The sequence below is a fragment of the Hippichthys cyanospilos genome, chromosome 18 (genome assembly GCF_059441005.1).
Source record: "Hippichthys cyanospilos isolate Australia breed blue-spotted pipefish chromosome 18, RoL_Hcya_1.0, whole genome shotgun sequence".
Classification (NCBI taxonomy): domain Eukaryota; kingdom Metazoa; phylum Chordata; class Actinopteri; order Syngnathiformes; family Syngnathidae; genus Hippichthys; species Hippichthys cyanospilos.
The window spans coordinates 3101537-3125648 of record NC_142386.1 but is presented as its reverse complement, the minus strand read 5'-3'; the positions used below and the strand labels follow the sequence as shown (position 1 = coordinate 3125648).

General features: G+C 43.8%; 1 protein-coding gene across 3 annotated transcripts in view; it reads right to left on the bottom strand.

The window, feature by feature from the left end:
- Positions 1-5312: 5312 nt before the first annotated feature.
- The window catches only part of LOC148408467 (polypeptide N-acetylgalactosaminyltransferase 10-like), a 53746-nt gene continuing 34946 nt past the window's right edge, over positions 5313-24112 (bottom strand). For all 3 annotated transcript variants that reach the window (XM_088440033.1, XM_088440031.1, XM_088440032.1), the window contains exons 5-13: positions 22105-22271; positions 11972-12157; positions 10994-11177; positions 10515-10632; positions 8755-8862; positions 8399-8620; positions 7794-7910; positions 6880-7029; positions 5313-6732 (exon numbers count right to left, since the gene is read on the bottom strand). In XM_088440033.1, coding sequence (XP_088296159.1) covers positions 6565-6732; positions 6880-7029; positions 7794-7910; positions 8399-8620; positions 8755-8862; positions 10515-10632; positions 10994-11177; positions 11972-12157; positions 22105-22271 — 1420 coding nt within the window. In that variant the 3' untranslated portion in view covers positions 5313-6564. The remainder of the gene's footprint in view (positions 6733-6879; positions 7030-7793; positions 7911-8398; positions 8621-8754; positions 8863-10514; positions 10633-10993; positions 11178-11971; positions 12158-22104; positions 22272-24112) is intronic.

Here is a 24112-nt window from a genome sequence, read left to right as displayed (position 1 = left end):
ATATATATATATTTATGTTTATTTATTTATATATATGTATGTGTATTTATATACTGTATATATATATATATATATATATATTTATTTATATACAGTATATATGTATATATTTTTATTTATACATATATATTTTTTTATATGTTTATTTATTTATATATATATATATATACACACATATCCGTTGTTTTCCTCTTCATCAGACAGTGAACAAGGCTTAAAAGCTTAAAAGTATATAAAAAAAATTAATATATTAAAATCTTAAAATTTATAAGAGGCTTTTACCTATATATATATATATATATATATATATATATATATATATATACACACACACACACACACACACACACACACACACACACACACACACACACACACACACACACACACAACATTGAGCTACACACATACGCTGTCCCTTTCATCCAAAAGTCTTTGGACGTGCGCTACACAACGCATATATAGATCAACGCGCGCGCGTCTGTGATGAAACCAAGACACATCAAGCGAAGCGATGGAGTCGCTATAGCAACGCCGCGCCAGTAAAGCTTGACAGCTGATGATTATTATTACCAGAAAAGCAGAAAAGTCTCTTGTGAGGATTGAAACGTCAGAGAAAGGTCAGGCAGATAATAAAAGCAACCGGCGGAGATTTGACGATAATACCGGCGAGCGACATGTACGCTGATACGAGATCAGCGTGTAAAAGAAAAAGAAGAAGAAGGCGGCACTACCCAGTCGCGCGGCTAAAGAGATTATTGCAGGTCCGGGGTTCAAACAGCTACTGTAGTTTATCATTGCTGTGCCAATGGAGAGGCGCCGCTAGCAACTCTCGCTTTACCTTTTTTTTCCCTCTCTCTCTCTCCGCATTTGATTCATCTCCTTCGATCCGTCTCTGCCTCAAAGCAAGGTGACATTGGCAACTTTAATGGATATTAATAGGATTTCTTGGGGATGATGCGAAGGAAGGAAAGCTGGGTGAGTGCGCCGCACATGCAGATTGACTTTTATGGGCTTGAAGAGAAGGAAAAAAAAAAAAAAAAGGAAGACAGGAATGACAACAAGTGTCAAAACGACACTCCACGCCGTCTTCTTTTGTGTTACGATACAACGCGGCTTTACCAAACTCCCTGTACAGTGCATTTGGAAAGTGCGTCCACATTTGGCCATCTTACAGCCTCATTCTAATATGTATCGACCCCTGAGGGCAAATTGTGACCCGACTCAGGGTTTTTGATGCGTAATATCAAAGGAAAACCACACCAAAAACAATGAGGCTAAAATATCGCGTATATTGTCAAAACATGACGGCTTTCAATATGCAGTCGCTTCGAAATGCTTGCAAACGGGAGGTCGAGAGGTACACCCTACAGGTGTCAAATTTAGCCCATGTCGGGCTCATTTACTGCCGTTCAAATTTTGGACATATCGAAAACACAATGTTTTATCATGCATCTCCCCCGATTTTTGCATGAATCCTTTCAACAGCAACTTGTCAATGGGGCGCAATAGAAATTTTGCTGTTTACTCCCCAAAACCACCGGGTGGTGCTAGCGGCCAACTTACAACATTTGCAAGCCTTTCAATAACCTGGCGTAGCCTGACCTAAAATATCTCAATTTCATAAATATACAGTTCCTGTTGCAATTTTTGTCCATAGAGACGACATTGACTAAGATGAGACAAAGATTGAACTCTTTGGTGTGAATGCCTGGCATTATGTTTGAAGGAAACCAGGCACAGTGAAGCATGGTGGTGGGGACATCATGCTATGGGGATGCTTTTCAGCTTATAGTTTGCACTGCTTATCTGGGCACTGCTTGTAAAAGAACTCATTTCTATCTATTGATTATGGATAGGGGAAAGAGAAGTCGTATTAATTTTTTTCATGCTTCGCCAAAGAATTTTGCGGGCTGGATAAAACCCCCAGGCTGCAGGTGGAACGTTTGACACCCATTCAACGGCGTAAAGTAAAAATGTCAGAAAAATAGGGTAAAATACATATATTTTAGTGCACAAAGAGTATTTGCGCTTGTTCCATTCAACCGCAGCTGACTAACGTACACAAGATCTTTGATAAACTTTCTTAACCGTGATGCTCATCCCCTGCTGTTTTGAGTTTTGTCAGAATCCCGCTCGTCTGTTTTTGCTTGAAAGGCGCCGTCGTCATTAAGCGCCGTTTCCCGGCATCTGCTCTAATTGACACTTTGATCGTCCCACACCGAATGACGGCGCGCCAAAGACAAGGTCCAATTAGCATGACTGCAAAATCAAGCCCAAACCCCTCCCATCCCCCCGCCAGCGCCAGGTGCTTCCTCGGGATCTCGTTTAAAGACTGGTTGGAAATAAACTCGTTATTTCAGACGGGTTCAAGAGAAAAAAAATGCTTTCCCACGTGTTATTGCCGCGATTTATCAAGCTGCCAATCATTCGTCCTTATTAGCGATCCAGGAACGTGAGAAGAAAATGGCAGAAAGATAACAGGGATTGCGTGATTCTCTGTGATCAGAAACATCAAAACCTCCCTTGGCATGTTGGGAAATCAACAGAAATCCCATAAATTTCATGTTTCTTTTCAGGAAGGGCTGAAATTTGAAGTTGCTAAATAAAACAGGCTTTTGGGCTGAATTTTGCACAAATTCTGGGGCGCTACTAACTGGGAAATGACCCAAGATGTTTACATCTCCTCGGTTTTGGGGCATAATTTCCTGTATATTTTCCAGCATGGCTTCATGAGACTTTTTATACGGATCTACACATGATAAATATGCGGAGCGCGTTTCATTGTCTCCACATCTGCAGTTGACTGTCAAGCGTCTCGACGGAACGCCTCGCAGCCGCCTGACGCGTGTTGAGACGCGTTTAGGGAGCGTTGGCCCTTCAGGTGCTTTCGACAACTGGGTCACGGCGCTAAAGAGCTCTCCATGCCTTTGCGCCGCGCCGCACAACATTGGGCAACACACTGCAGGTGTTTCATTTATAATGCAGTCGCTGAACCCAGCCAGCACTAAACAAAGTTGGCGTGAAAGTAGCCTAAAAGCTTGAAGGCATTCCTTTCTGTTCACAAAAAAAAGAAATGTAATGCAATGCATTATTATACACACACACAATATATCTATCTATATAAATAAAATTTATACTTTAAAAAATATATAATCTATCTATCTATCTATCTATCTATATATATATATATATATATTAAAAAAATATAAAGAAATATATATATATATATATATATATATATATAAATTATATTAAAAAAAATATATATATAAATATATATATATATATACACTGTATAAAAGTATTAAAAAATATATTTTTTATATATTTTTATACAGTATATAGATAATATATTTTTTTTAAAATATATATATATCTATATACTGTATAAAAGTATTAAAAAAATATATTTTTTATATATTTTTATACAGTATATAGATATATATTTCTTCATATATTTTTTTAAATATATTTTTTATATATAGATATATATTTATATAGATACATATTTCTTAATATTTTTTTAATTTGTATATATATATATATATATATATATATATATTATATATATTTTTTTTAAGTATTTTTTTTAATATGTATAAAAACATATTAAAAAAATATATACCTGTGTGTGTGTGTGTGTGTGTGTATATATATATATATATATATATATATATATATATATATATATATATATATATATATATATATATATATATATATATATATATATATATATATATATATTGGCATTTCAGGGGAATTCTGAAGCCTTCTTCCAAGCCATTTGGACAGAAGAATGGCGCAAAATTTATGATGTAGTCTAATGTCGATGTTGCATGACGTTCCAGTGCGAGCGCCGAATGCGGTGGGAGGATGCGTTGATCATTACTTGCAGCTTCCTCAATTTTTTCCCCGCAAATAAGCATCCCCAGTAGCATCGCAACGGCTTCCGCGCTGTTGTTCTCCTCACTAAAAACGTTGCCTTAAGCAATAACAATGATAAAGCACCCGTTACCCAAGACTCACCCCTAAAAAAAGCGTTAAAAAAAAATCACGGCCTGCTTTTTTTCCCCCTAAAAATGCTACTTTGCTGCTAGACAATCCAGCTGTGGCTCATTATTTAGATTTTTTTTTTGCGCAAGTAAGAAGTAAAACATCATCAAAACAACGTCGCCTTGATGTCACCTCAGGCGGAATTATCCCGGAGAATTAAAAAGTTACTCGTCATCCCGCAGAATAGATTTACGGCCGTGCCACGTGCCAGACCATAATTCACGGTGAAGGGGAAATGGCTTCTCGTGGCCCAACAAAACCAAATCGAGTTGTGGCCATAATTTGTACCGCTTAACTTGACTTTAGGAAGGCAGCTTGATTCTGAAAAGCCTTTTGAGCATTTTTTTGACCCCAACAATGCAGTACTATTAAAAGGAAAGGGCATGTACTGATACCAAGTGTGGGTATCACCCATACCTGGCATTACTTCAAGGTATCAGTACTCAAGCAGAAAGATGAGAAAATTTCATTAGGTTTTAAGGGAAAAAATCCATATACCTGTAGGTCTATTTTTCAAAGTATGTCCATTTTTTGCCATTTTATTTTGGAGAACCATTGCATATCAAAAGTATTAGCGGTATCGGCGTCTACTCAAGACTTAAGACTTGAACTTATTATAAAAATGGGAGTAAATGAACAAGAAAGTATCAATAATATGAGGAAAAAAATGCAATCTAATAAAACAAATGTAATCTTTTTGTCTAACTCATTTTTATTGTGGGCCACATTGTAGTTATAGTTTCTGTCAGACGCCTGGAATATTTTTTTTTTTTAGAAGCAGAGGCCAGTAAAAACTGTTCAAAAGACATTTCAGGAACAAAAAGTTTGGTATTTTAGCCAGAAACCTGAAACCAAATCAGCATTTCACGGGCCCTATAAAATGAAGCGGCGGGCCGGATCTGGCCCCCGGGCCTTGAGTTTGCCACACGTGCTTTATAAGATGACAGTGCCCCGACGCCACGGCCTGAAGATTTTTGTTGCTGGAGGAAACGATTAGGGGATTTCCCGCTTTTCGGGAGGGACGTGTGTTTGCGCGCCACCGGGGAGGCGCCAGAGGATTAAAGTCACGGCAAAGCTCTAATAACAAGTGACAGGGGGAGGAAATTGGAAAGGTGAGTAATCCGGACGACGAGGCCATCCAAATGGCGCTGTCGTCGCCGCCAAACAAAAAAAAAAAAGCCAATTTATTCATCACGTTGGTGCTGACGCTCAAAATAAAAAAAAAAAAAGAACCAGGCACGCGCCCACGCAGATCTTTTTTCCTTCAAATATAGAAACATTTTATTTATTTTTCCAGCAAAAATATCAAGACGATTCCTGCTTCAATGTACACAGTTAAATATCTAAATAAATTTGTATTTTTTTCCAACCGCTTTTTGCAACGTCAGTAGAAAATCAAAGATGTCGTCATTCGCGCCATACAAAATGTACAGTGGGCTACGCGCACCTTGGTCACATGATGCAACACGCAAAACAACATTCGCTCTTTCCGTCGTTTTGATCGCAACAAAGAAATAAACGATTGAGATGGCTACGAATTTGCATGACAATTTTTGAAAGTGTTCTTGCCAACGGATTCATTTTGAAACCTGAATTCATGGCTAAAAAAACTGATGAAAGTTGAAAGGTTACTCTTTCTTTTGCTAAGATATTTTGTGGCTCATGAATGAATCAGTTGAGGAATGTGCAAAATGCAAGAATTGTTTTTTTTTGTCCAGTAATGACACGTGAAAGTAATTAAATCCGCAGAAAAAAAAAAAATGCATAATGAGCTTCCCAAACTCATCACACTGAAAAAACGCGACAAAAACCACAGGGGGACGACCAAAGGAAAACGACAAAAGAAATTCACATTTCTATAAATATACTTTAGAGCAGGAGACATAAATCAAGCAGGGCATCGCGTCATGATTGGAAAATGAACACTTACTCACCGCGCCGGCTTCAGTAACTGAAGCGGTGCGTTCGCTGTCCCTCGGTCAAACCGCTTTTACCGTCGCTCGACTGCATGCACACACCCGCACACACGCGTTCAACAAGGCACTAGAATTTCATTCAAGTTTATCACGAGTGCAATAATGTTGCTCCCCGGGGCCCGCCCCTCCCACCTGCCAATCACGGGCCGAGCGGGGCGGGACGGGGCGACCCGGCGCTCATCCGCCTGTGACGGGGGACCCTCCGGCGAGCGCTGACATCGGGGGGGGAATGAAAAAAAAAGGAGGAAAGTGACGACGGGGGGTCGAAGGGTGAAGGCGGGCGGCGGTCCATCGGCAGGTGAGCGCTCCCGCCCGCTTTGCCCCGAGGGGGCGGAACGCTCGTCGGAGGCGGCCCGTCGTGAAAAGAGAAGGACGGGATCAGATAAGGAACTCGGCGGTGAAGAAAAGGCAGGAAAAACGAGGCGGAAAAGTAGGAATGCGTCCGTCCGAGCCGTCGGCGAAGGGCGCGGAGGGGGCGGCGCTCACCCGCCCCTGGGACGGAGAGAATGCTTGCGGCGGAGGGCGGCGTTCAATCGGCGGCGCGGCGGTTAAAACGCTCCAGCACGGTGGCGTTGGTCTTGTCGAAGAGCCAGCGCTGGCCGGGGGACGACGGGTCGCACGTGTTCATGAAGAGGCGGCGCTCCGACGCGTTGCCGTCCACGCAGCTGTTGCTCACCGGGTGGTACAAGCTCTTATCCTGGGACGGGGAGCACACGCGCCGTCAAATGCTGACAAACCTCTTTTTTTTTCCCTCCCGATGACACGCCTTCGAGCGAGGCGGGACGCAAAATAAACGCCAAAGAATTTTTGTTTCCTTCATTCAATCCCATCGTGCGCCACGTACCTGGCGGTAGCGCCAGAGCTGGTTGCCCTTCATGCCGTGACAGTCGTAGAGGGTGACGGGGCTGCTGTGGGACACGGCGTCGAAGCACACCTTCTTGGTGTGCATGGGATCGCCCACGCGGATGTCCTGGCGCCAACCCAAGGTGAACACCTGCCGGGAAGGATGCCCGCCCTCAATTCCACCGGATCTTTTGACATTTTCACGCGCGGTTCTCCGATGGACATGTCCAACAACTACGGCTAACGGCTCAGTTTTTTTTTTTTTTTTTTTCCCAAATGTCCGTCCCGCCATTTGAGGCAAGCGGCCTTTGTGGCTGAACGGAGTCAGGCAGCGCGACATCCATAAAACGGCAACGGAAGCATCCGAGAAGCTCGGGCAATCCATTAGGCTCCGTCGCGAACTGGGATTACACATCTCCAAACAAACACACCCCTGAGGGAGCCTGTCAAGTTAATAACGCTGAAAGTGTGTGTGTGTGTGTTTCGATGTAGCCCAAAAATGTACTTTTTGCAATTTAGAGCCAGCGTATCACCAATTGTAGCGTGCCTATCCAAAAGCAATATACAACTTGTCCGAGACATTCAACTTGCGTTCATTTAATGTTCATCACCTCCAGTAGGTCGACGTCTGAGGAGTGCCCATGGCATGTGCATTTACAGTTAACTCATCTGTATGGCATTCAAGGACCCTTCAAAGCACGCGGCTCCGCAATATAGCTTTTTCTGCGATGCGATGAGCACGCGATAGGTGAGAAGTCAACGCGTTGCAACATTCGAACAAAGACAATTTTTCGTGCAACTTGCACTTGAAAGATCTCACGCCACATAGTCAGTTTGGAGTATTTGATCACGTCAGTTCTCGAAGAGTGCTAACGTTGTGCATTTGTATATGTGATGTAATCGATGTGTCCTCACCTGTCCATGGCTCCAGCTGACCTCCCCCCGCGCCTTGCCACAGCTTTCCAGGCGGATGGGGCTTCCGGACACAAAGTGCTTGGTCTCCATACACAAGTCGCTGGCCTCGTTTCGGATCTGGTAAGCACACGTCAAAGGGGCTTATCTCTAAGAAGGTAGAAGCAGCATACAACTATTTCGGCGTCAAAACTTGGAAATCATTGTTTTCATCACAAACTATTTAGTTCTATTTAATTTTCAAAAGGGGGGGGGGGGATTCTAGTTAAAGCCCTCTGATTTGAGAAAAACTCCCGCTCTGTTGACAACTTTTCAGATTTGCATAAGGTGGATATTTAAAAATCAATGTTACACTATACATTTCTGCCATAAACCTTTTAGGGAGCTCCCAGGGACATCAGCATGTCTTAAAATGTGAATGAAGTAAAAAGATCCGTACAGATGAGAAAAAAAAGCTGCATTTTCACAAATCGCGTACTTTTCAAAAGATGCAGAATGTTCCCATGGTCAGCATGAAAATTAATTTGATTGCATGATCAGCCATCAGATTTGTTAAAAAGGTATTTCGCAATATTGGTCAAAATGGCGATAATGGGTCCGCAGCGTACCTGGCCCCAGGCGGCGGCGGGGGGCTCCACGGGCGGGTAGTGCTCGGGCAGATCCCAGGCCACCTCGCTCATGAACCACTTGAAGTTCTTGCATCCCAGGCGCCCGCGCAGCTCCTTCTGCGCCGTAATGTCGCCCGCCGACAGGTGGCGGTACTCGGGCCGCCGCTGGTACACGTACTCGGCGTACTCGTCCATCCACACTTCGGCCACGCGCTTCAGGTTCTGCCGCCGGAAGATAAAAGTGCCGCGCTTAGCAGACGAGCTCTGTTTCAAACGCTGGCTAGTCCGTCTTCATGTCAAGTATCTTCATGGTTTTCAGGAGGTTTGTCATAAGGATGAAAAACGAGGGGCCTCACCCTGGCCAGGCTGACCCCTCCGGGCACCTTGTAGGGCACGTACTTCCTGTAGATGTGTCCCACCCTGGAGCATGGAATGTCCTCCATGCGACCGCCGCACATCCACACCTGAGCGGGAAAAAAAACGCAGCATCAGAATCAAAACGCTTTCTCCCGTAATTCAAGCTTCGCTACTTGCAAATTCCAAAGTTTCAGTGAATTGACTTTAAGGGGAATTTATGCTCAATTTTTGGCTGAAAATAAATACATAAAAAAGTCACAAATTTGCAATTAGCATCTACGGATATTGCAGTAAGAGAAGGCATTAAACAAGAACTTCTTTACTGTTTATTAAACGCTATAACACCTTGTCAAATATTTTTTCAGCAAAGTACCCTCCTAACCAGCACAAAGCATTTTTGAATGGGGGGGGGGCTCATTTGAGAGGCCTAAATATTTCTTTTGAGGGCCGCATATATTTTTTTTTACCTTATTGTACACAAATCAATATATCAAGCAATTACACATTATATATATAAAACGTCGTTATTTAAAGAAAAACCTACAACATGTTTGTTAAAGCTGATGGGATAAATCGGGATTTTTTTTAACACTTCTAACATCTACCACCAACTTTTTTTTATTACTTCTTTTAAATAGCATTGAGGGCGATGTCAAAATGTTTTTTTTTTTGCATATGCCACGTGCGCATTGAATGTGGGGAGTGGGACGCAAATCCCCCCCCCCCCAGGCTGTTGTTTGAACACCACTGCTTTAAGAAATGGCTATTTGGAAAACATATGGTGCGGCAATACATGTAGACAAAAATGATACTCTCATTTGCAAAAAAAAAAAAAAATATTATTGCATCTTCATGTGTTATGTTCAATATGTCCGTATAGTACAGTACAGCAGGTCTTTGTCTCATATACTGTCGATGGTCAGAAATAGAGTAAGTTGAATTCATAATCGCAACAAAAGTGGTACGGCGCAGACAAGTGCCATTTGCTTGAGCGGCGCCCATCTCATGGCCTCGGGGCGGGCGGGGCCAACGCGGAGCGTGATGAAGTGAGACGACAAACGCGAGGCGCTCTTTCAAAGCGCAATTGGATTAGCGAACGGGCGACGCCGCGCCACCCTGTCAGCTGGTTGGACTGACTGGAAGAGCGGCGGCGTCTTGGCACGCTGACCCGCCGCTTCAACGAAATAATTCCCGTTGAAACGGCGAACAAAAGCTCAATCTAATAACGAGGCGGCGTTCCCGTGATTGATGTGAAGTTACTTGGCTTTGACTGGAACATGAGCTGAACCCTGAACGGAAAACGCTCACGGTGAACCCTTTTCCCGCCGGTTTGCCGCCTAGATGGGCTGCCTTGATTTTGAACTTGCCAAATTTAGGTGCACAATTTATCCATTTGACTCGTTTATTAACCGCAGTCTTCTTTCATATGCACACAATCAGAAACTTGGTTCGGGCATTTACGGTAAAATGAACTGGAACGGCGTGCTTCGAGCTAATTCGGTATTTCACTGGTGAGGCGTTCACTGACCGCTCACAATATGGGAAATCTGACCACGCTTGAGGGAATGAACAATATGAAGTTTACAACAGATGATATTTTTTCGGTTTTGCTATCGTCGCCAAAGTGTTGGTGGGTCTTATAGATGGTAACATAGAAAATGCCTGAATTCGACCACAAAATTAAGGTGCGTCTTATACACGGGTGCGCCTTATAATTGGGGAATTGCTGCCTATAAACGAAAAAAAGCTTTTACCCGACCTTGAAAGAGATCTCGTACTGCTCTCCTCCCCAGATCTCCAGACCTGTATCGTAGCCTCCCAGCTCCCAGAACCACTTCCTGTCCATGGCGAACAGCCCTCCCGCCATCACCGGAGATCTAAACCATTAAGAAAAAAAAGTTGAAATGACTGATGAGGACGGAACAAGGACAGGACGCACTGCTGCGTCGCCATATTACTATCTAGCGATGTTGGATACAACTTTTTGGAGACCCACGCCAGTACGATTACTCACCTCGTGCCACAGATACCGCTGATACTTTTGGTATTTAAACTTTCATAATGACAGTACATTTTAGGGAATTTAAAACTACTTATTCCAATATCATTTTATGAAATGAATGGTTTTTAATTTGTAACTTCCGGTTTGTGATCGTAAAACTGCGCAGAGAAAGCGGGCGTACTTTGGCAAGTTGCGTTAAGGCAGCGGCGGATAAATGGAGGCTTTGTGGAACTCACTCAAAAGGCTCGCTGGGGTCACCCTTCTGCAGCCGGGCGGGGATGGGGATGCGCTTGTAGTACATTTCCCAGTCGAAGGCCCCGCGCATGGCGTCGCCCGCTTGCGTCTCGTAGCCGAAGTTGTCATGGTCGATAACGTCGATCATTGGGCATACGATGGTCTTTCGGTCCTGGGCGATTCGGTCTGAGGTGCACGGACAAGTGTGGGACAATTTCAAGTTGTATTGCGTGTGTGAGTCTGCTAGATGATTCTATGCGTGGTTATGAAATTACGGTACTGTATTTTCCGCACTATGAAGTGCAGCAATTATAAGGTGCGCCTTCAATGAATGGCCTATTTTATATATAAGGCGCTCCGCAGTATAAGTCGCATAGAATGGAAGCTAATCGTGGAGATGGCGCTGCACTTAAGGGAATGTCAATAAAACAGGTAAGCCGGTCAATCAGAAAGTAAAAATAAAGAGGATTTGTGGAAAGTACGATCAGTAGGGAAAAAATCGTTTACAAAAAAAGACAGTGTCGATCAATGCCTTCAGGGTTTAACTCTTTCTATCGGAAAAGGCAACTTTGAGAGTATATTTAGCATTTTCTCTCATCTTTCAAGGCTGACAGAATATTGTATGCCATGGGCGGTATCATATGAAAGATTGAGTTTCATTCCTTACATGTGTTGTATGTGTTTTATGTATGGCAACACTGCCATCCAATGGTCACAGTTATCACTACAATTGGCTTAATATTAGAAAAGCACTAGTCAGGGTGTCAGCTTCCCTCCATAAAAAACGTATTTGATGAGAATTGATCATTTATTACTTTTATTACTATTTTAAATGAGAATGAAAGAGATAAAGGAATATAATTATGATTCAATTAAATATTAAACTTTCATTTTATTTGATTCAAATTAAATTGCAAGCAAAAACTTTAAAATATATACGGCATATCCTGGAGACGGAGTTTTTTTTCAAAGTGCCTCACCGAGCAGAGGAGGCAGCCAGTTGACGTTGGCCTCGCAGTGTGAGTCCAGGAAGGTGATAACCTCGCCCTTAGCAGCGGCGGCGCCCAGCAGACGGGTCCGGATCAGACCCTCCCTTTTTTTGCTCCTCAGGATACGCACTTTGGGCAGGCGGACCATGTACTCATCCAGAGGTGCCTTCAGGTGCTCTGGTGAGGGAGACAAATAGTGACTGTTAGTGAAGGACACTTGAAGTCAAACATGGCTTACTGATTCATTAAGGGCTGTAGCTAAATTCATGATGGACATAAAAACCAAATTTCATGGAAAGACAGATGCCCGAGCCACCTCAAATGGCGAAGGTAAAGCGGCTCGACGCTGGGCCCCTCCCGGATGACCGAGCTTCTCACCCTATCTCTAAGAAAGAGCTCGGACACCCTGCGGAGGAAACTACTATAAATATCCCTAAAAAAAGGGTTTGCCAAAGCCGCAAAAAATTTCTGCACTAAGTATTCACACCGGTATCAGTCAGGTGATTTAAATCTTCAATGGCACGTTACTCGTTGCAAAAGATGACAAAAAACATTTAACTATCATCATTAAATAAGACATCTGGCAGCACCACCTGCTCCAAACTTAAAATTTCCCCCTTTTGGCCTTCCACATCACAACTCATCCCAAGTTGTTTTCACAAACTTTTCTGCAATCAGCTGCTTACATTTTACTGCTGTCGGACTATAGGGAGACTGAAAAGCATCCAAGTGTACGACATTAAAAAAAAAAAAAAAATGCACGCATAAAAATGGCTGGCACCAGAGAAAAGCTTGGAATGCTGAACGGTCCGCTTTTTGGGAAATGTATTTGGGACCATTGTCGAAAGCCAACGTTTTGACAGCCATCATTTTGACTTCCTCATTCCCTTTCAAGCGGTAGCTTGACAGTAAAATACATGACGTATTTTGCCATCAAACGTCTGTTCTTCGTCTTGCTTTTGTTGTCGTGTAGTTTGAGCTGTCACAAAAGCAAAACAAATATATGCATCGAAAGCTGTTTCTTTCCACAAAACGCTACATTTTCTTCGCTTTTTGATGAAACCAAGCACGTTGTCGTGATGCCTAGGACAGAAATGGCCAGAAACTAAACTTTCTCCCCGGCTCGTTTCCAAATTCACGGCTCAAAAAGTATCAATCAGGGGAAAAACGCTCGGCTTGTCTCCTTTGTGTCGACTTGGGGCAAATCAATCCCCTCCTCTCCCCCGCACTGTAAATCTCCACGTCTGGAGGTCGTGATTCATTCCACGCCGTAACTGTCATTTCGATGAGGCGAGGCGAAACAAACAAACTGCCCGGTCGCTCTGTCTTTTTTTTTAGTGCTAATTTAATAAAGGGAACATTTACAAGGGCCTCGAACAAGCTCGCTCTGCTCCGCCTTGTCTCGTAAAAGCACTTTGAGAGGTGAAAGTGAGTCAGTGTGCAAGCACCGGGTCTGCCGCAGCTTTCCCTCGCATGTCTTAATTGTCACCAATTATTGACTGGCCGCATTTGTCCGTAGATGCTCGCCGGCGGGATGTCGGCATCGGGTAGGACGCCGCACTCCGGTTATTGTTATTGAGCTAAACTTTGCTTTGCACTCACTCTTTGCAAAGTTGTTTGGCACCGAATAGCCTCCGCCTGGCTCAATATCGTCCGTCCTGTCTTGTCCTTTCACATCCAGCTCTATCAGCTAGCTGTCATGCATTTTCCTCAAAACTTCTAGAAGCGCTTGCTCCACCGTTTCCGTCCTGGCCCGTCGTATTTCTCGTGTCTCTTCCATACACCGTTGATAACGTCCAACCCACAACCGGCGAATTAACCTGCTCTGTCCCATCTGATTTGCAAATTGTCATTTTCCTTCCTCGCAGGGTATAACGTCGTCTAGCTTACTACGACGTCCTGTTTCGTCCTAGCAAACTTCCTGTTCTGCCCAGTCTTGATAGTTACCCGTCAAATTCCCACCAAATTGGTTGAAACAATACCTGAATAAAACTACCAGGGTCACTACCAGTCCTGTCCCCCAAGTCTGATGAGTTCCCTGACGCATTCCCTCGCTACAGGTTGTAGCACTAATTGACTTAGTAAACGTCCTGTCCCTACCTGCCCCATTGACTAACAGTCATGTTTCTTGGTTACCAGATTTGGAACTGCTTACCTTACTCCCGTTGCTCACCGTGTCTTATTGGCTGGCCATCACATTTCCTTCTCAGTGGTTGACTCGTTACCTGTCCTACTTGAGACGCGCTGTTCCTCACAGAACTCCAACCGCCAGGCTCACTACCAGTCCTGTTCCCTCTAGTCTCATTAACTACTTGATGTATTCCTTTCCCACCGGTCGCAGCACTATTTGACATCCTATAACTGTCCTGACCCTACATGCCCCTTCCTCACTGTCAGGGTCACATCATCTGTTGGATCCTGTTTGCTACACGCCAAATCCAACCGTCACAGGGTGTGGCCCTGCTTCCACGGCCCACAGAGTAAACAATCTGACTTCCATCTGGCGTTGTCACAGACTCTTATGCCGCCACTGTAGGTAGCAGACTTGAAAAATTGACGGTTTAAATCTAGAGGCCAAACCGAGTGCATGTTTTTATTTCAAAACTCTAAAAACTTCCTCTCGATTTTTGTTTTGTTTTGGATGCCTAAATGCAGCAGTTGTTATTTGAGGAATCTGAGAGCTCATTAATAAAATATTAGACTAGTCAGTGTTCCTCCTTGATAACGGTTCTTACAAATGGCCCGCTGTCACTAAAGGCCCCCCTCCTCCACCCTTGCAGCACATCTACTAATTGGATTCTGAATATCAGAGGACAGGGTGGAGGACGACCAGCGCTCCTTTCAAACCATTAAAGGATCAACTACGTTGCTAGAATGAGACGTGGGTTCTGTCGCGCCTCGCTTCTCTTGCTTCTCTGCGTCCGCTCGTCTTTTTTGATGTCGCTCGGCGGCGAGGGTCTGGCGGGAAGGTGCCGCCGATTCCGACGGACAGTGAGAGTGGCCAAAACCAACAAAACCTCCAGCAACGTCTTTCAAGTTTGTTCTGAAATGACCCAGCTTTTTAGTTTCTCTTCAGTGGCTTTTTAAGAGCTCATATCTTTCCCCAAAGCGATGCCCTTCAATTTCATGTAGCACATTTTATAGAGGTTCATAAAATCTGAAAAAAATAAAAGGACTCTCGCACAAGCATCGCCCAATCAGACAATTAGATGACGTCATTACGGCGCAATTTATACAGTATAATCCGTCCTTTAAATTTGCCAGTTTTGTGACATTTTGAGAAATCTTAGGAGCAGAGCTTTTATTTGCCTTTTACACAGAATCAAACAAAATCACAAAGACGTCATTCCTGGATTGCAAAATTATGGTAATTTTTGCACATTTCATGGAAATGAAAAAACTGTCTAGGATTTGTCCATTTTTTTCAGTGCTCCCTGTGCCATATTTTTCTTTTCCTGGCAAATACCACCTCTTGGAATAGTGCATGAAAAATGACAATCAGTATTTGTATAAAACTTTGCAAAATAAAGGCATAAAATAGAGGTAACAAAATCCAACAATAACATTTATTTCATGGAGACGGGTGATGTAATTTACAGTAAACAAAATGGGATGCAGTACATTATTCGCGTCCTATTCCATTTAATTTGCTCTTAGTTTGAAAAGAAAACTTGCGGGTATCTCCAATTGGGGTCCTAGGGTTCATACCAACAACCCTGACAACATCACCAGAATAAAGCCTGTAACTCTGCAGTTTGAGGGCGTAAAAGCCTCCAAAGAACGGTACCACAAAGCAGGAACAAACAAAAGCCGCCGCCATTGAATCCTCAAGGTGCTATTTGGGATTCTCCACCTGACATGAGTCCCAAACGTCTGAAAGTTATGCCCTCAATATCATGGTATAATGGTGTCATTTGTTATGCCGCGCTACAAACAAAGGAGTCTGCCAGGAAAAAAAAGCAATGACTCCTGGGAGCCAATGCCACCCCGAGGTAGAAAACAGGCGGCCGTCACCTTCATAACATGGCCATAGGTCAGGCCATTAGCGACGAGCCATTAGGAGATCGATTTGGGCTAAGCGTCAGGCGTCCACGGGCTGAATGTTGCATAAGCTTCTGCCTGACCAGACAGCTTGGAGGAAGCGGTGAGCGTTTCATTACATGTTCGCCCACCGGGAGACAAGGCGAAGGAAAGGTTACAGCGTCTAATTATTTATGGTTAATTTGCCCGCAGTAAATTGGGATATGGCTTGACTGGTTTCCGGACAATCGGCAAGGCTGTAAATCACGCTAATTGAGAACGGGCCGACGTCTGCAAGCACATTAGTCTTTATTAACGGCGGGACCGGGTCTCGGACACCGGGGCCACAAACGTGCTACATGAAATTGCTTTCAAGTGTCATTTTCCCATCGTCTCCTGGGAGGTAGGGATACCGACCCCAAGTAGCGGTAGCACCCGGGAAATCTTTGCGGTTCGGCTTCACCATCCGTCTCAAATACGGCATTCAAATTCACTTTCTTCAGACAAACAAACTTACAAACAAACAGACTTAACGACAAACAAACCGGAGCCCGCAGCTTCTGTCTCTTTTCAAAGCAATTGGATGTCAGGAGACTCAGAAATATTTGCCGCCATTCGCGAGCTCATCTGGCGCGGTAACAAAAAGGTAGAGAATCCATTGTCAGTTTGTGGGTCCTTTTTGGACCAAGTGGTGCTCAGAGTCCTTACCAAGCGAAGTTATTATTTCAAGTAAGACTCCTGGTATTGCCTGTTTTTTTTTTTTCATCGAAGTTGTAGGCACGTCTCCTGTCTCTCGAGTGGCCGAATCTCCCTTCCCAAAGACGTCTGTTTCTTACTCATTTAACTTTTTTATGCGGGAAATTTTGGCGCTCAGGAGACAAACAAATCCAAGAAAATGGGGGCCAGTTTTGAAATATAAAAGGTTTTCAAAAGAAAAAAACCTTTCAGACTAAGATATTACATACAATGGAAATAGTTCATTATTTCAGGTGAGTCACGGAACGGTACTGGGTCACGGACCGCCGGTTGGGGACCTCTGTTTTAAAATATGTATTTTATGAAGGAATGGAAAATTTCCATTAATTTCATGCAATTCAAGAAAAAAAAAAAAGCAAAAGAGGACCAAAAAAACGATACTGGCTGCCCGCTTTTTGCGATGAATTGAGACCAGGCCGACACGCAGAGCAAAAATGTACATATAATCGCTGCTAAATTGTTTTTAAGTTAAGCTCAGGTACACATTTGGGCGTTTTCCTGCGGAGAACTTAATGAAGATTTTCCCTCCAAATGGCTGTTTTCTTGTTCAATCTGTAGTATGAGTGCTTGAAGAATTTTTGTGTATTCTGTTATGACAGATGTGTGAGGGGCGCCGCTACCAAAAACGTTCAAGCTGTTGCATCTGTTGCTAGCGCGTAATCTATGTTGCACTTCAAACCGTCTTTTCATTGGACTGACAACAGAGGCGCCGATTTCTTTCGGCGGACTATTCAATTAGCCTCTATTTCCAGCGGAATCCATGAAAGGAGCGGCGCGCTTTTTCTTGTCAACCTGCTGGATTATTTCCCGCAAAGGCCTACTGGCGCATCACCAAAGATGATAATATTTTCCTTCAAAATATGCCGCACATACTGCACTTTTTTCTTTTTTCGCAGGCTGCCAAGCGGGGAGCATTTTGAGGCTGCTTTTCTGCAAGCGTCATTTAAAAAAAAAAATAATGCAGAGCGAGTCTGTGATGATATAAGCCAGTCTGGAGGGAATTTTAAGATCTCATCCCTTCCACCTCCTTTTTCACGTGGAATGCACACGGCTTTGAGAGCCTCTGAGAAGAGATGCTGTCCATGTGCTCTTTGCAACCATCGTGTGCGTAACATGATGAAAGCGGCGTTCTGATGAAAGGAGAGGACAATTTGAGGGCAATACCCATTACTTTGGATCGAGCTACATGGCCTTCAGCATGTCTTCTGAGTCAATGAATGAATCCCAATGGTATATAAAGGTACATTTTATACCTGCGATTGTTCTTGTTTGGCAACAAAGTTTTTCACACGTATACTGATAATGTGCTACTATACAGTAGGCCTAATCTAGGGAAGTGGGAATTTTTAAACACATTTTCCAAGTATTCTGGGCTTATAACGAGTAAAATATGCCATGGGTTTAATTTTTTTCTGAGAAAAAAAAAAAAACAGAAGTGAAAGGTTTAAACCTTCCAAGCTGAGGTTAAAAAAAAAAGAAGTGGCAGTGGGGTTGAAAATTCAAAACGTAGACTGTAATAAAAATCCTTACCACATAACTACCACATAACATCACTTTGAAGAAGACAATTCTCCAAGAGTTTAAGCTCGGTTACTATACGGAAGGCGTCAACTAAATTCAACCGTGCGTTGAAAAATCCCATTAAAAGAGATGTCACTTAAAATCTAGCGGGCCACAAGAGCGGACGTTAACAGCTACAGAGAGGTGAGACCGATTTGAAGTGCCAGCGTTAGAAAACAGGAGAAAATCAAGTGGCTTCAGAGTGGCACAGCAGACTCACTGTTAGTCACCGCCGCTGACGTTGCCTTGTCGCTAGATCGCAGCCCCCACCCCTCCCCTCTGCGTCGTGTGCCTGACAAACACTGCAAAAATATACTAACACCCCACGGGGCACATTAGTCCTTGAGGGAGTCATTGCATTTGCCGTGCGGGAATGAAGGGGACGTCAGGGGGCCAGCAGCTTGAAATTTCAAAAGCTTATTTTAATTATGCTAAATCGTTGCTTGATGTGGGAAGAATTTGATTTTAGGTATATATATAAAACACTTCCAAAGTCTCCGCAAAATAATCAAATTATGCATGATAATGCAAAAAGCAGAACATAGTTAAGTAAATCGCAAATGTTATGCACGCCACTTCACTTGAGATGCAACAACTTGAGGAAACAATTTGAACATCAGTGGACTAAGTTAAGAATATCGCTACAAGTGAGAGAGAATTTCGCTGCAGGTTTCAGCAAATCTAATTGTGCTTTTCAATGCTGTGCCGAGATCAATGCATTTTTCTTTTCAAATGAAGAGCAAACTAATTCCAACATGAAACAACGTATTGCTGAAACGTGTTTCGTGACTCATTTGCAAAATGTTATATGCCCTGTTTTTTGTTCAGTTTTATAGATATGCATAGCAGCAATGTTTAGGGAAGCAGGCCAGAAATGAAAGAAAAGATCCTAACACCTTTTATGTTCTGGGATTGTTAGATAAGATACACCTCAAGGTGCCACTACAAAAAGTTGCTCCAAAGTTGAATTGTTTAAACGCGATGAAATAGAACGCGGCTCCTGCAGAATGACTAAGAGGCGGAGTTTTAGGACAATTCTCAGACAGTTCAAAGTGTCCAACCGATAGCTTGTCAAATTATTTTATTTGCGTTTGATTCAGAAAATTAATCTGCAATGCTTTCACCGCTACGGCTAGTTAGCGCTCCTCAAGCAGATATTTCGGGGCGAGAGGAGTGTGCGCTTTGTATGGAAACGAGACTTGTAATGGGCTTATTTCCTTGTCTTTCATTGATTGACGTTCGGCGCGCTTGACAAAAGCACACAACAGGGAACGCCATTAAAAGCTAATAAAACGACGCCCGGTCAGACGTTTTGTCATCTCGTTGCTCCGTGCTGCCCGAGCTCCCGTTGCGTGCCGGTTAAAATGCACATTTGTAATTGTTTTAAGCTATTAGGATGAAGCGCATTATGCTGGATGACTGCCAGTTACTTCTGCAATTAGCGCCACTGATGCAATTCCCAATTTAAATTGAAAGAATAGCAATAAAGATGGGCCGACTCCCCGGTAGGAGCTCATTAGAGTCTGAGCTTGAGGATTTGGAAAACATGAGCTTCAATCACCAACGGCCGCAGTTCTGTTCACATATCCAAGTACTGTAAAAACCTTCCAGAATATAACTATTTCAAACTTCTTGACATTTTTTCATACGTGCAGAATAATAATAAAGAGCTATTCTACGAAAGTCTTCATCGCACCTAACATGCTTTTTCTGTAAGGATGCTACCCAAAGCGAGCTTCTCATCGTCATCTTTCCTCCAACGAGCTCGGACACTTAACAGGTGCTAATGAAGTGTCCCTGGAGAGCAGCTCTCGTTTCCAAAATACACAGCAATTACAAGCGAGAGGAGGGGAGAGGGGGGAAAAAAAAAATACAGTTGCTAAAACAAGATAGCGTGTTGCGACTTTCATCCTGAGGCATCGGAAAGAAGAAGAAATGAACTCACAGAATGTTATGTAATGTGTTGACGTGCCGTTATCAGAAGCCGGCGCGTCCGACAATATTGCAGCCCTGCTTAGCTTTTGGCTTTGATGTTACTTTGAGCTGTCAATTCGCCCGACTGCGTCAAAACAATATGACTTTATACACTTTACCGTTGTGAGATTGTGGCTCTATTCATGTAAAATGCCCAATGTACAAAGGGCGAGCTAAACCCAACAGCAGGCGAGCCTTTTAACGGTCCATGTGGTTGTTTTCACAGTTGGGCTGTCTAAGTGCCAGCGGGGTCAGAATTCATCAACTCCAGCCTTAGACCGGACTCCATCTCGGCGCAGGACAGATGGCGAGCGGAGGAATCCGCCGAGAGCCCGGCCCATTAGCTCAGCTCACCTTGAAAGGATGCCGGGCGAGGCCAAAGTCCCCCCCCCCATCCCCCTTCCCGCAGGGAGAGCCGAGCTCGAACAGGCTCCCTGCACGGGCCCACAAAATTCAATTAGCGGCTAATGAAGAGCGAGCCCATCTCCTCGTCCCCGGGCTTGAGTTTGTCGCGGACCCGAAAGGCGGATTAGCGGCTTCCAATTTTCATAGCCCGATTCGGCTCCCGCCGCTCTATTTCTAACCGGAACCAACTGGTTTTCCCTTCGCATGGCCTTCACTCGCTATCCTGCCTTGGGGTCAATTCACACGCTTCCTTCCCATTTGGGTAGCCGCCAAATTGGACGCAGCTGCAGATTCAGAGAAAATTCTGGAATTTAGTTTCAATCGGGACAGCGGTTTTTACTTGAAGGTATCCGGTACAAAGATGATAGCGACCGAGCCGGTTGACATTTAGTTGACAGCCATTATGAAAGCATTGAAGAAAAAAAAGAACTTTCAGCTTCAAGAAAAACACTGGAGGAATTGTGTGTTCCTCCTAGACGAGAGGTGGGCAACCTTTAACATTCAATGAGCCATTTTGACCCGGTTTCCACCGATAAAACAATGGGAGCCATAAACACTTTATTACATCTGAGATGAAGATGTTAATATAAATGTATTCTTAGGATAATTATGGTAAACATGTCCTATAGATGTCGCCCTATCACCCAAACGTCATTGACTGCAAATCAAACGCGTGGCTTGTTGGGCCGTCCAAAATATTTGAAAATATTCGAAAAAGAACTTCAAAACGTTTTTCAAATGTCAGAATATCTCGAGATATTACTTGAGCTTACAGGTGAGTGCCCGAAATTCAATTCAATTATTTTTTTAAAATTCAAATCAGCCCGCCATGAGTGAGACGGGGTCAAAAAAAATGGAACAATTGAGATTAGTGTATTGAAGAGGGCACGTGATCGCTATGCCACGCCCCTTTAAGGGCTCATCACCACTTTATCAGGACGTTGTTCGTCGCTTGCGGTCTCTCGTTCGCGGCGATTTTTGGATGATGACGCGCTGAGATGAGATTCCTCGTTAGCCCTTGACTTGACAAAATGAACAGCGACAGATTCGAATGAGTTTGTCTGAAATGTTTCCAGGTGACGGGAGCATACTTGCAGTGTTTGCGTGCGTCGGGCTGAGTCACAGCCAAGCGTAGGCGAGGAAGCGAGCCGGGAGGGAGGGGCAAGCGAGTGAAGAGGGCATGAAAACATTCATATTCCGCGAGAAACGTCCAAAGATATGATTGAACGCCGACGTGGGCGGAAACGTTTGTCACTGCGCCGGCGCATTGGATTACGATTCGCTCTCTTTGCGCATTATTGCGCTGCGGATTGCGAGTGGTGAATTTGCCGCCCTTTTCCACCTCTTTCTACCACCTGTTGACCCGATATTCCAATCGAGCTTGTAAATGTCGCGTGTGTTTGCCTGACCTTTGTCGCTGAAGTCGTCCACCAGGATGACCTCGGCGATGAGCTCCGGAGGCGAGCGGTTGAGGACGCTGTGGACGGTCCTCAGCAGCGACGACCAGCCCTCGTTATGAAAGGGGATGATGATGCTGGTGCTGGGCAGTTTCTCGCTGTACAGTTTCTGTTTGCAGCTAAACACAAACAGGATCGTACGTTTACGTTTTGTTCTCGTGAGAAAAGGGAGTGACGAGATTAGAAAGATTGAAACCAAGGTCCTGTAATTTGTTTCCCATCTAGTGCGCGGGTGTCAAACTCAAGGCACAGGGGCCAGATCCAGCCCGCCATATGATTTTTTTGTGGCCCGTGAAATGCTAAATATGGCTTCATATTTCTGGCTAAAATACCAAATCGACAACTTTTACAAATTTGGGGGGAAAACAACAAGCATTTTTCTGTTACCGATTCCCATTTTTGAACAGCAGCCTCTGATTTCAAAATGTGTGACGATCATACTTAAAACATGCCATCCAACAGAAACTACAATATGGCCCATGATGAAAATCAGTGACATCCCTCTAGTGCACAGGTGTCGAACTCCGGGCCTCGAGGGCCGGCATCCTGCATGTTTTCCGGTTTTCTTTCCCCAACACACCTGATTCAAATGATTAGCTCATTAGCAAGCTCTGCAAGAGCTTTAAAATGATCCCAATCATTTGAATCAGGTGTTTTTGAGGGAAAAGATTTGAAAACATGTAGGATACCGGCCCTCGAGGACTGGAGTTCCACACCTGTGCTCTAGTGGTTAGGATGCAACTTAATTGGTAGGTCGGTCACATATTATTGCTAGTGTTTGTTAGCTAGCTAGGTAAAAATAAACAGTAAAATAGCTAGCTAGTCTGCTTGCAAACAGTTGTTTTTAGCCAGTTTCAAATACATATTTTGACGTCGTTCAAGAGTAGATATTCAATCCCGGGTACTTATTAATTTTTCAAATAATAGGGTAAAGGAGGGTCGGGAAATGGAAGCTGGCTGGCGAGCTCGTTTGATTGCAAATGAAGTTGTGAATAGCCAGTTTCAGCTTCCTTATGTCACAAGGATTAGCAGCACCAAAAGGCGCAATAACAGACTGGGATTTGAATGTTAGCCATGCCACGACAATTTTCATTACTCGCAGCTCACTTCTACTAACATTATGTTTGAATTGAAAAAGAAAAAAATCTTTAAGAGGTCATTCTACGCTCCGTGCCAGCAATATATATTTTAATGTTACATCTTGACACGCCCGCCTGAGAAGCTTAACGGCGTTATAATAAGCACGTCTAATGGCTCTCGCTGCCACTGACGAGTCTGCCCAGACAGAAATTATCTCGAGGGTTTGGTGTATATGTGTGTGCGTGTGTGTGTGTGTGTGTGTGTGTGGGGGGGGGGGCTCTCATCCGTCTACTCCCACGTCAATGTCCCCACACATCGCTTCCCTTGACGAGGGAGAACAAGAGGAAGGAAGAAATGCTTGTGGGAGGTTTGTGACGCCTTCCCATTAGACACTTTTCAATCGGCTGTCATACTCAAAACACACAGTAGACATGGAGATAATGAGTTATATAAATAAGGGCGCTCGATATACGGATTGACAGACAGACAGATAAAGATGATACATTAGATTACAAAGCTAGTTAGAAAGAAAGCCAATCGGTGAGCTCAGTAATTAGTACATGAACGAATGAGATCATTAACGCCTCGGTCCTAGCGGTAATCATTTCGGTTTCTCAGACCCAGCAACTGCAGATTACTGCTCCAAATTCATCTCTGAGGAAAGGGCGGCGGAGTTTGTAATGTGCGTAAGGAGGTGTTGGACCTACAAGTACGTGAGCTCAACACCGGTCACACAAGAACATACATAGCGTTCTAAAGGCAACTGCGGCAATATACTGATACTCAAGACACCTGGAGACCCCCCCCACCCTCACCCCCAACCTCCGCAGTTGATGGAGTGCCAATCTTTGCGATAACCTGCTGCTGCAGTCTCGGCTGC